Source organism: Oryx dammah, unplaced genomic scaffold (assembly GCF_014754425.2).
Source record: "Oryx dammah isolate SB20612 unplaced genomic scaffold, SCBI_Odam_1.1 HiC_scaffold_18, whole genome shotgun sequence".
In the NCBI taxonomy this organism is placed as follows: domain Eukaryota; kingdom Metazoa; phylum Chordata; class Mammalia; order Artiodactyla; family Bovidae; genus Oryx; species Oryx dammah.
This window is the reverse complement of record NW_024070202.1, coordinates 32,660,055-32,672,824: the sequence shown is the minus strand read 5'-3', so window position 1 is coordinate 32,672,824 and position 12,770 is coordinate 32,660,055. Positions and strand designations below refer to the sequence as shown.

Sequence of the window (12,770 nt, the reverse complement as noted above, 5' to 3'; positions counted from 1 at the left end):
ATTTCAGCTGAAACGTCTTCTGTGCACCAGTCAAATCATACCATCAGCAGCTGACATATCAAGGTTGGTCCTGTCAAAGTGTTTAAAGATGAGATGAATTTTCTGTTTTCTGCAAAGGTATCTCTGCTTCTGAAGTTGCTCTCTTTGATGTCACCATTGCCTAATGAAGGTTGGTGACAGGGTCAATAAATTTACAGGCCTTGCTATTCCTGCAGCTGTAAAGACATAAGCTCCACATCAATGCAGGAGTGCCACTGACAAAATTCCATTGTGCATTGAGGCTGAAATATCAAAGCAAGAATGTCATCACAGAAAGTTCTGAAAAATGGAAAAGTTTCTACAAGTTGAATAATCTGACTATTCTGTAAAAATAATGTTGGTGGTTTAAAATATTTTTTTGAGTAATCAGTTTCATATGGTTCAAAATTAAGAGGGTACTGAGGGCTTCCCTAGTGGCTCGATGGTAAAAAAAGAAATCTGCCTGCCAACACAGGAAATACAGGTTTGATCCCTAGTCCAGGAAGGTCCCACATGCTCTGGAGCAACTAAGCCCATGTGCCACAACTATTGAGCCTGTGCTCTGGAGCCTGGAAATCATACCTACTGAAGTCTGCATGCACCCTAGAGCCTGTGCTCCATAACGAGAGAAGTCACCACAATGAGAAGCCTGCAATCAAGAGTAGCCCCCACTCTCCCCAACTAGATAAAAAGCCTGTGCAGCACAAAGCATGAAGACCCAGCACAGCCAAACATAAATTTTAAAAAAAGAAGGGACTGAAAGGTTTATGTAGAAAGACTCCCTTCACCTAAGCCTTTCAGTTCCCCACCCCCAGGGAAAGAATGTTATCAGGGTCTCTTACACCCTTTTAGAGATACTCTGTGTACATACAAGCTAAGCTTGTATGGATACTGATTGGTCTTTTTTTAATATGTTATATTCTTAGACATGACCACACCACTACCATTTTTGAAGTTATAAATGATATTGTTATATACAACACAGTTTAAAACTCATATTTATATATCTGTATTAATAGTTTATATAAGGATTTTCCTCAAGGTTCTGTGGTTAAAGACTCGGTACTTTCAATGCAGAAGGGTGCAGCTTCAATCCCTGTTTGGGGAACTAAGATCCCACATGCTGCAGTGCAGCCAAAGGATAAAAAAATAAATTAAATAAAATATAAAAAAAGAAAAAATAGTTTATATAAATGATTTTATATCATTTAATAGGTCACGCAGCATCATAATTTTTATATAGTGTCCTTCTATTGCTTGTTTATAACACCTGATTCATTTTTACTGCTGCAATAAACTGAAACAGAAAAAAAATGATCACAGATTCATTTTTGCCTCATTGGGGCAATATCATCTGATATCATTTTGGAACCACTTAAAGTGACTAAGGGTCAACATAATGGTTTCATATTCCAGATAGCTTGTTTAGCTTTCTCTCATTGACTTTTTTTTTTTTTACTTATAGCATTTAAAAATTTGAGAAATACTTCATATAAAATAAAATTCACTAGTTTATACAATTCAGTGGGTTTGGTATATTTTCTCTGTTGTGTAACCAAACCATTATTTTAGTTAGCTGTCAGCTGTCAGTCGTGTCCAACTCTCTGCAACCCCATGGACTATAGCCTGACAGTCTCCTCTGTCCATAATAACCATTACCACTATCTAATTTCAGAACATTTCCATCACCCTAAAAAGAAACTTTGTACCCACTAGCAGTTAGTCCCCAATTCCCCCTTCACCTCATTCTCTGGCAATCACTAATCTACCTTCTGTCTCCATGAATTTGCCTACATCGACATTTCACATTAATCATAAATCTGTGATGTTCTATGTTTGCCTTCTTTGAATTCATATAATATTTCAAGGCTTATCCATATTGTAGCAAATAATATTCTATTATAGTGATATACCACATTTTCTTTATCCACTCATCAGCTGACAGGCATTTGTATTGTTTTAACCTTTTGACTGTTTATGAACAATGCTTCTATAACTGTTTGTGTACAAGTTTTTTCGTGAACACATGTTTTCAGTTCTCTTGGGTATATACCTAGGAGTGGCATTTCTGACTCATACAGAAATTCTCTGTTTAACTTTTTGAGGAACTGCCAAACTGTTTTCCACATCAACTACACCATTTTACATTCCTATGAGCAATGTATGAGAGTTCCAACGTCCAATTTCTTTGCATTTTTGTCAACACTTGAGATTGTCTGTTCTTTTATTTTATATTGGAGTATAGTTATGGTTTTAAAAAATTACTAACCATCTGAGTGGGTATAGGTGGTATCTTATAGTTTCCATTTTCATTTCCCTAATGACACATAAAGTTGAGCATCTTTTCATGACTTTATTGGCCATTTATATATTTTCTTTGGAGAAATGACTATTCAGGACCTTTGCCCATTTTCAAATTGAATCATTTGGGTTTCTTTTCTTGTTGAGTTGTAAGAGTTTTTATATAGTCTAGATACTAAACTCTAGCAGATACTTTCTCCTATTCTGTGATTTGTATTTTCACTCTGTTGATAATGTATGTCCTCTGACACAGAAAATTTTAAAAATTTTGGGGGGAGGGATAAATTGAGAGTTTTGGATTTAACATATACATGCTGCTGCTGCTGCTAAGTTGCTTTAGTCGTGTCCGACTCTATGTGACCCCATAGACGGCAGCCCACCAGGCTCTCCCGTCCCTGGGATTCTGCAGGCAAGAACACTGGAGTGGGTTGCCATTTCCTTCTCCAATGCATGAAAGTGAAAAGGGAAAGTGAAGTCGCTCAGTCATGTCTGACCCTCAGCAGCCCACCAGGCTCCTCTGTCCATGGGATTTTCCAGGCAAGAGTACTAGAGTGGGGTGCCATTGCCTTCTCCATATACATACTGTTATATATAAAACAGATAAACAACAAGGATCTACCATATAACACAGGGAACTATATTCATTATTTTATAGTAGCCTATAATGGAAAATAATCTAAAAAAAATAAACATATATATATATGTATGTTCATGTGCTGTGCTTAGTCGCTCAGTTGTGTCCGAATTTTTACGACCCCATGGACTACAACCCTCCAGGTCCCTCTGTCCATGAGGATTCTCCAGGCAAAAATACTGGAGTGGGTAGCCGTGCCCTCCTTCAAGGGATCTTCGCAAACCAGGGATGGAACCCAGGTCTCCCACATTGCAGATGGATTCTTTACCAACTGAGTCACCAGAGAAGCCAAATACTGGAGTGGGTGGCCTCTCCCTTCTTCAGGGGATCTTCCCGACCCAGGAATCGAACCAGGGTCTCCTGCATTGCAGATGGATTCTTTACCAACCAAGTTACCAGAGAAGCCCATATATGTACTTGTATAAATAAAACTGAGTCACTTTGCTGTACACCTGAAGTTAACACAACTTTGTAAATCAACTATACTTCAATTTTTTTTATTTATCTTTTTTTAAAAATCTCATTTACATTCCTTTTCCTGATTGATATTGACCTTTCTTTTACTTGTCAATGTTAAAATCTAGTTCCTCAGAACTGGCTAAACTGTTATAGGTTAATCCGGCAGTGACCTGCTATGAACTCCCTAGGTAATAAAATGCATCTCAGTGGAAAAGCACTGCAAGTAGAAATCCCTTTCATTTCTATCATTGAAAAGCCTCATGTGCCACTTTTGGAACTGACTTATATCAACACTTTACTCTAAAATTGACAATTAAAGGTAAAAAATTAAGCATTTATCCTTTTTAGTAGGAAATATATTTCAGAGTAGTCAATTTACAGTTTATGAAGAAAGCTCTTTCTAAAGATTATTATTAGAAAAAATTTTTTTAAAATGAATTAAAACTCAAAAGGTAAAAAAAAGCTATCGGGAAAGTCACCATTTTGAATAAAATGATTGATATAGGCAAGGATTTCCAATGGATACTGAGCCTATTACATGAAGTGCTGATGGGAAATTATATATTTGGATGGTGTGGAGATATTAATCCCTGACTGCTTGCTGGTCAAAATGGTGGAATGTGGTTCTGCAGAGGAGGGATCTGTGTATCAAAACCTTGACTCAGTGATTTGTCTTGATGTCAATGCTCATGGGGTGACTTGACACCATGTTGCTTCTGATATATAACATACTGCTTCACCCATGAAATAATCTTGCCAAAAATATTTAAGTTGAATCTAATCAAGCCATTAAAAATTAGGAAATATAAAGAATACAGGAGGAAATTAAATGACATTATTATTTTTTCAGTATTTATTTTTAGTTATTTATTTGGCTGCACTGGGTCTTAGGGCAGCACATAGGATCTAGTTCCCTAACCAGGGATCCATCCCGGGCCCCTGCCTTTTAAGGGTGGAGTCTTAGCCACTGGACCACCAGGAAAGTCCCATTAGATGACATTGCTGTTTGTTTTTTATTTGATGAGTCATGTCGCACGCACTCTTTTGCAATCTCATGGACTGTAGCCTGCCAGGCTCCTTTGTCCATGGGATTTTCCAGGCAAGAATACTGGAGTGTGTTGCCATTTCCTCCTCCAATTAAATGACATTATGAGGAAACAGATACACCTAAAAAGATGGACTTAGCACAGGTCTGCAGGCCAGGTGTCTCTAACAAGTGAATGTCACTTAAAAAAAAGAAATAGAGAGGTGTCGGCGGGGTGGGGTGGGGGGGCTGGCAGGGCGTGGGGTAGAGAGGAAGGAAGTAAGGAAGGGAGAAAGAAAAAGAGAGGGTAAGAAAAATTAGATCATTCTAAATAAAAGAGATTAAAGATAAAATGAGAAAAAGCAATCTTGGTGCTTGATTAGACCCAAACTTTAAAAAAATTTTTTAAGAGTTTTAAGACAATAGCAGAAATTCAAGAATAGACTATTAGGTAGTATTAGGCAAATTTTTAATTTTAGGTGTGATAATGATATTGTAGGAAATAATATTGCAGTTATATAAGAAAAATCATTTTTTAAGATACACATGTTGAAACAGTTATGTAATATCAGAGTATTTCAATTTAATTTAAAACACTTCAACATTATACTAGTCTCTCTTTTTCGTGTGAATGTTTAAAGCAAATTAAAACTTTGTATGTTAAAAAAAACTATCACTGCAAGATAATGAACTTTTTGGACAGTCCTGCTGCACTGTTAAAACAATATAAACTATTTTGTGTGTTTGCTTTTTCTTTTATGGAAAAGTTTTGTATGATCTCAATATTAGTTCTTGGTTAAAATAAGCAAGTTTTGAGTGATTGAACACTAACCTTGGGTCTGCTCATTTGAGCTCTGTATCTGCAATGCCAGAGGATTGCTGGGGGCACTGGAGTCTAGTGGTTAACCCACTGAAGTTTAAATCCCAACTCTGCCTTGTACCAGCTGGCTGGCTCACCTTGAACAAATTACTCTACTACTTTCAGCCTCAGTTTTCTTATCTACAAACTGGAGGTAATAATATTAATAATTCTTCAGGTTGCTGTGAGTAATAAATGAGATAAACTATATTGATTTCTTATAACAGTGCCTGATACACGGTGAGGACCCACTGGTATTATTATTGCTATAAGACCTTGGGTGGGTCACTCAAACTTCTGCCTCTGTAAAACCAAGAAATTGAATTCAGTTCAGTTCAGTTCAGTCGCTCAGTCGTGTCCGATTCTGCAACCCCACGAGCCTCAGCATGGCGGGCCTCCCTGTCCATCACCAACTCTCAGAGTTTACCCAAACTCATGTCCATTGAGTCAATGATGCCATCCAGTCATCTCATCCTCTGTAGTCCCCTTCTCCTCCTGCCCCCAATCCTTCCCAGCATCAGAGTCTTTTCCAATGAGTCAACTCTTCCCATCAGGTGCCCAAAGTACTGGAGTTTCAGCTTCAACATCAGTCCTTCCTATGAACACCCAGGACTGATTTCCTTTAGGATGGACTTGTTGGATCTCCTTGCAGTCCAAGGGACTCTCAACAGTCTTCTCTAACACCACAGTTCAAAAGCATCAGTTCTTCAGCGCTCAACTTTCTTTATAGTCCAACTCTCACATCCATACATGACTACTGGAAAAACCATAGCTTTGACTAGACCGACCTTTGTTGACAAAGTTAATGTCTCTGCTTTTTAATATGCTGTCTAGGTTGGTCATAACTTTCCTTCCAAGGAGTAAGTGTCTTTTAATTTCATGGCTGCAATCACCATTTGCAGTGATTTTGGAGCCCCTCAAAATAAAGTCTGACACTGTTTCCACTGTTTCCCCATCTATTTGCCATAAAATTGGATTAGATAATTTCTAAACTTGTTTCCATCTCTCTCTATTGATGTAAGTGACTTCCCTTCCCGGAGCCTTCATGTCTGCATTTAAAATGAATAAACTGGAGATACCATCTATTTCTAGTTATCTCTGATCAAAAAAGATTCTCTTCTAAACTCCCATGAATACAGATATGAACAGGGCAATTAGATTCAAATAACCAAAACCTCCTCACATGCTAGAATGAGAAGGTGAGCTTGGGGAGGGAAAAGATACTTAACATATTTTCAATTTCTCCCAAAATCTACCTGAGTACTGATGCTTTTTTAATGAGAAAATGTGCATAAAATGGTTAGTACATAGATAGTATAGCTGATGTGGATGACATCATGATGATGGTAGAAATGCTATCACGGTAATGATAATAAAGAGAGAACTAAGAAGACTGCTCTTTTCCTTTGTTGGAAAGTTAGCAATAAAATGAAGAAGGCAATGGCACCCCACTCCAGTACCCTTGCCGGAAAATCCCATGGACAGAAGAGCCTGGTGGGCTGCAGTCCATGGGGTCGCTAGGAGTCGGACACGACTGAGTGACTTCACTTTCACTTTTCACTTTCATGCATTGAGAAGGAAATGGCAACCCACTCCAGTGTTCTTGCCTGGAGAATCCCATGGACGGAGGAGCCTGGTGGGCTGCCGTCTCTGGGGTCGCACAGAGTAGGACACGACTGAAGCAACTTAACAGCAGCAGCAGCAATAAAAAGATATCATTTATCTCTGAGCCAGGAAGATCCCACATGACACAGAGCAACTAAGCCCGGGGGCCACAGCAATTGAGCCTGGGCTCTAGAGCCGGCGAGCCGCAGTGAGAACTACTGAGCACTGCAACTAGGGAGTAGCCCCTGCTCGCCACAACTAGACAAAAGCCTGCACACAGCAACGAAAACCCAGCACAGCCAAAAATAAATAACTAAATAAAATGTTTTTAAAAGGTATAATTTCCCCATAAAAAAGACTGTGGCTGTTAAGTAATCAGGCTAAGTTAAAAAAACATAAAAATGTATAAGAAGGGGACTTGCCCTATCAGTCATTAAAACTTAAAAGTGTTTATAATTAAAACAGTGTGGTACTGATGCATGAATAGACAAAAAGACTAAGCAAACAGAATAGAAAATGCAGAAATAAAATTAAATGCATAAGGAAATTTAGCATATAATAAAGGTGGAATCTTACATCATTGCAGCAAAGATGAGATTTTTAATAAACGTTGCTGAGACAACTGGGTAGCTATCTGGAAAAAGCTATATGTCACATCATACATGTGAATAAACTCGAAATGGATCAAGAACCTAAATATAACATATGAAACTACATAACTGTTGCAAGAAAACATGAGTAAATTCTCCTTTAACCTCAGTGTTAGGTTTTCTTTATTTAAAATCTAAAGCAATAATAAATGAACAAATCTGACATGTAAACAACTGTAGGTAAAACAACTGTATGCAAAAAATGCCATAAGCAAAACCAAAAGGCAACTCACAAACTATGAGAAAATTCTTATAACATACATCACAGATAAAAGGGCAATATCGTAATACATTAAAAACTCTTCAGAATTGAGGGACAAATCCAACAGGAAAATGGAAAAGAGATATAAACAGATATAAACATATCTGTTTAAACATACATATGTTTAAACATAAAAAATTAAAAATTTTAAACTAACTCATAAATAGAGAGTTCACTTAAAGAGACTCTTTATGGACAAATCGAGGACAATTTGAGCAACAAAATGATAGCAATGAATTAGAACACATCAAATGAAACAAATATCCATGAGCCCATATTGATAAAAATGAATAATTGAGAAGAGAGAAATAATGGAAGAAGAATAATGAGAGAAGATAGAAAGATTTTCCTTAGAATAGAATTCCAATTAATAAATGTAGAAGAAATGATGGAAATATAAAACCACAGTTTGACAAATGGTAGGGTAATTCTTGTTGCTGGCAAGAAAGTATTGAGAAGGAGAATATTTACAGAGTCTCAAAAAAATCTCCCCACAAGATACTTTTTCACTACTAAAAGAAAGAAAGTAACTTTACAGTGGGGAAATCCAGCAACTACTATTTGATAAACAGTAATTGAAGTTAACATAACCAGTAACAAGACATATGACCTTATGAACCTTTAGATATGATACACTGAGATGAATGCAGCATCATTTCTGTGATACTCTTGCCAAAATGTGTAACACTGATTTAATCAGAAAAAAATGTCAGACAAACCCAATTTGAGGTATGTTTATAGAACGGCTGACCAGTATTCTTCAAAACTTTCAATGACTTTAGGTGAAAGACAAGGATTTAGAAGCTATCCAGATTAAAGGGAGATGACAATTAAACGCAGTGCATAATCCTAGATTAGATCTTAGCCCAGAAAAGGGTGACCAGTAGGACAATTAATGAAATTTGAATAAAGTCTGCAGATTAGTTAATAGTATGTAAACTTCCTGGTTTTGATGATTATACCCATAAAGGTCTATATAGGAAAGCTATAGTTTTTCCATTAGTCATGTACAGATGTGAGAGTTGGACCACAAAGAAGGCTGAGCACCAAAGAATTGATGCTTTTGAATTGTGGTGCTATAGAATACTCTTGAGAGTCCTTTGGACTGCAAGGAGATTCAAACTAGTCAATCCTAAAGAAAATCAACCCTGAATACTTACTTATTGGAGGACTGTTGCTGACGCTGAAGCTCCAGTACTTTGGCCACCTGATGCAAACAGCCAACTCACTGGAAAAGACCCTGATGCCGGGAAAGACTGAAGGCAAAAGGAGAAGGGGGTGGCAGAGGATGAGATGGTTAGATAGTATCACCAACTCAGTGAATCTGAGCACATTCCAGAAGATAGTGGAGGACAAAGGAGTCTGGTTTGCTACAGCCCATGAGGTCGCAAAGAGTCAGACTAGACTTAGCAAATGGACAACAACAATATGCAACACAAAAACACTTGAGGAAGCTGAGTGAAGAGAATTCTTTGTACTATTTTTACAACTTTAAAAAACAATAAGCTTGAAATTATTTCAAAATGAAAAGAGAAAAATAGAACTTTGTTCAGATAATTATTATCCTTCAAAATACTGTCTCTGAAATGTTATTTATTGTAAAGTTGTGAAAACAGTTTTTGACTTTTTCTTTTGAAAGTGCTTCCTGTATCAGTATAATGTGACACAAGAAAAGCAGTTTCTTGCAATATTTAAAAAAAAAAAAAAAACTATTATGGAAAATTTCAAACAAAAAACTTGTTTGTTTCCATCATGACCTCTTACATATCCATTACCCAATTTTAACAATAAGTATCCTCATTATATTCACAATATATATTTATTTATTTGGGTTCTTTCTGGAATAATTTAAAGCAAGTCCAAGACGTCATTTTATGGTAAAGATTTTTTTTCTTTAAACATATCCACCTTAACATTATTACGTCTATTAATATTAATTCTTAAAAATGATCAAATTCCCAGGCTTAATTCAAATTTTGGTGTCTTGAATCAGTTGGTTTGAATCAAAATCATGAGGCACATATTTGATTATGTCTCTTAAGACTTACTTTTTGATAGCCCACCTTCCTCTTATACCCTTCTTTTTAAATTTATTTAATTTGTTGGGGAAATTAGGTTACTTGTCCTATGAAACTTGATTACTTCTTCTTGGTATTTGGTCAGTTTTTTTAAACATATTTTTCTATCACCTATATTTCATATAAATTGCTGGTTAGGTCTAAGCCTTAATCAGATTTGAGTTGAATTTGAAGGAATCATGAATACTTAAAGAAGGTGCTTTGTAGTTCTTACTTGATCACATCAAAAAGTATCTCACTTTTAATGGTACTAAGATTGACTGAGGGACTTCTCTGGTGGTCCAGGGTCTGAGACACTACACTTCCAGTGGAAGGGGCCCAGGTTTGACTCCTGGTCAGAGAACTAGAGCCCACATGCTGCAACAAGACCCAGTGAAGGGAGGTTCAAATGGTATCTGGCCTATTCCATCTATCTTTTTATTTATTTATTTATTTATTTTTATGAAAAAAATTATCTTTATTATAAGGAAAACACACAGTAAAACAGAGCTGGAAGGTGGTGGGAGTGGATGATAGGGAAAACCTTAATCAACCAAAAAGCTGCCCAAGCATGGCTTCTAGCTATAGGGGAGTGATTTGCCCCTTACCTCACCTGTCTTTCCTGATTCAAAGAAACCTGCTCCTAGCAGGGTTGGGCCCAGGGGACCCCATTTTCCAATGAAAATTTGTGAAAGTTTGCATTTCCAGTGGGGGCGTTTGGGAAAGTTGCATAGTTCTCAGGCTGTATAGAGAAAGGGGGGATGTTACAGCCCTTTGTTCCAATGTCCCCAGCCCCATCTCAGTATTTGTTGATGCCAAAGAGACGAACCCCATGAAACTGGGGCAACTTGGGCAGCAGTACGCTTAGTAGTGAGGCTGTGTTGATGATGAAGAAGTGAGCAGCATCATATTTGGTGTAGAAGCTGGCCAGGAGGTATAGTACAATGGGAGAGATGCTGAGGAATTTTCGGGAAGAGGTAAATTGGAGCCCGTAGTCCATCTGTTCCCAGTGTGTCAGTAGCCAAGCCTTTCCTTGGTCAGGGGTCTCAAAGGATGTCCCTTTCACCGTATGTAGGAAGACATACATAACCAAGTTATGGATGATGTTGGTCAGTGTCCAGACAACAGGAATGCTGAAGAAGGGGATGCTGAGTAGAACCACATGCAGCAGTCCTACCAAGATGATGTAGGCCAGCCAGATGCCCCGGCTATTCATCACTCGAGTGTTGGGGTTTACTTCGCTGTGAGCCACCCCCACATTCATCCTGCCAGCTTTGGAAGCCATCCGGGTTGGGGCGTGGCGCTTGCTTTTCTACACCTCCATCTATCTTTTTAAAAAGTAGATGTTATAAACAAACAACTCAATCAAAAAATGGCTTAAGAGTCCGCCTTGCATGGTAGGGGATGAGAGTTTGATCCCTGGTCAGGGAACTATGATCCCATGTGCTGTGGAGCTACTAAGCCCCTGGGCCACAACTACTGAGCCCATGTGCCACAGCTGAGACCCGACACAGCCAAATAGGTGGATAAATATTTTTTTAAGTCTAAGACCAATAAATGCTGGGGAGGATGTGGAGAAAAAGCAACCCTCCTACACTGTTGGTAGAAATGTAAATTGGTGGAGAGTTTCGAGGTTTCTTTAAAAATTAAAAATAGAACTACCATATGATCCAGCAATCTCACTCCTGGGCATATATCCAGAGAAAATCATAATTTGAAAAGATTCATGCACCCCAATGTTCACTGCAGCTCTGCTTTCAATACCCAAGACATGAAAGCAACCTGTCCATTGACAGGTGAATGGATAAAGATGTGATATAGATATATGTATATATATATATACATACAACTTAGTGACTAAACAACATACATATATATGTATATATGTATTGTATGTGTATATACACACACAGTGGACATAACTCTGTAAAGCAATTATCCTTCAATTAAAAAAATTTAAATTAAAAACAAAGAATGGAATAGTGTTATTTGCAATAATGTGGATGGACTCAGAGGTTATCGGGTAAGCTAGATGGAGAAAGATAAATATATAATATCGCTTATATGTGGAATCTAAAAAATGAGATTAATACAAATAAACTTATTTATAAAACAGAAATAGACTCACAGTCATACAGTTTGGTAATTCATAGCTCCAGAGCCAAAAGGTGGAGGATAAATTGGGAGTTTGGGATTAAAATACACACGCTGCTGCTACTGCTAAGTCACTTCAGTCATGTCTGACTCTGTGCGACCCCATAGACGGCAGCCCACCAGGCTCCCCCGTCCCTGGGATTCTCCAGGCAAGAACACTGGAATGGGTTGCCATTTCCTTCTCCAATGCATGAAAGTGAAAAGTGAAAGTGAAGTCGCTCAGTCATGTCCGACTCCTAGCGACCCCATGGACTGCACCCTACCAGGCTCCTCCGTCCATGGGATTTTCCAGGCAAGAGTACTGGAGTGGGGTGCCATTGCCTTCTCCGACAGGGAGGCCTGGCGTGCTACATATCATGGGGTCGCAAAGAGTCGGACACGATTGAGCAACTGAACTGAACTGAGACAGATTTGGCGGAGAAGGCAATGGCACCCCACTCCAGTACTCTTGCCTGGAAAATCTCATGGCTGGAGGAGCCTGGTAGGCTGCAGTCCATGGGGTCGCTAAGGGTCGGACACGACTGAGCGACTTCACTTTCACTTTTCACTTTCACGCATTGGAGAAGGAAATGGCAACCCATTCCAGTGTTCTTGCCTGGAGAATCCCAGAGTCGGGGGAGCCTCGTGGGCTGCCGTCTATAGGGTCGCACAGAGTTGGACACGACTGAAACGACTTAGCAGCAGCAGCAGCCGACAGATTTGGGAGTTTTGACTATGAAGATTTATAGAAACATCTGAGTTAAAAAG

At 38.3% G+C, this 12,770-nt stretch overlaps 1 protein-coding gene across 1 annotated transcript; it reads right to left on the bottom strand.

The window, feature by feature from the left end:
- Window positions 1-10,326: 10,326 nt before the first annotated feature.
- On the bottom strand, window positions 10,327-11,152 carry LOC120878087 (ORM1-like protein 2). The gene has a single exon (XM_040260675.1). It carries the CDS (start codon window positions 11,131-11,133, stop codon window positions 10,669-10,671), a length of 465 nt encoding a protein of 154 aa, XP_040116609.1. The 5' UTR covers window positions 11,134-11,152; the 3' UTR covers window positions 10,327-10,668.
- Between the last annotated feature and the right edge of the window lie 1,618 nt (window positions 11,153-12,770).

What these genes read in the sequence shown, in the direction of transcription:
- LOC120878087 (XM_040260675.1), bottom strand. Translation starts at nt 11,133, where the DNA reads ATGAATGTGGGGGTGGCTCACAGCGAAGTAAACCCCAACACTCGAGTG.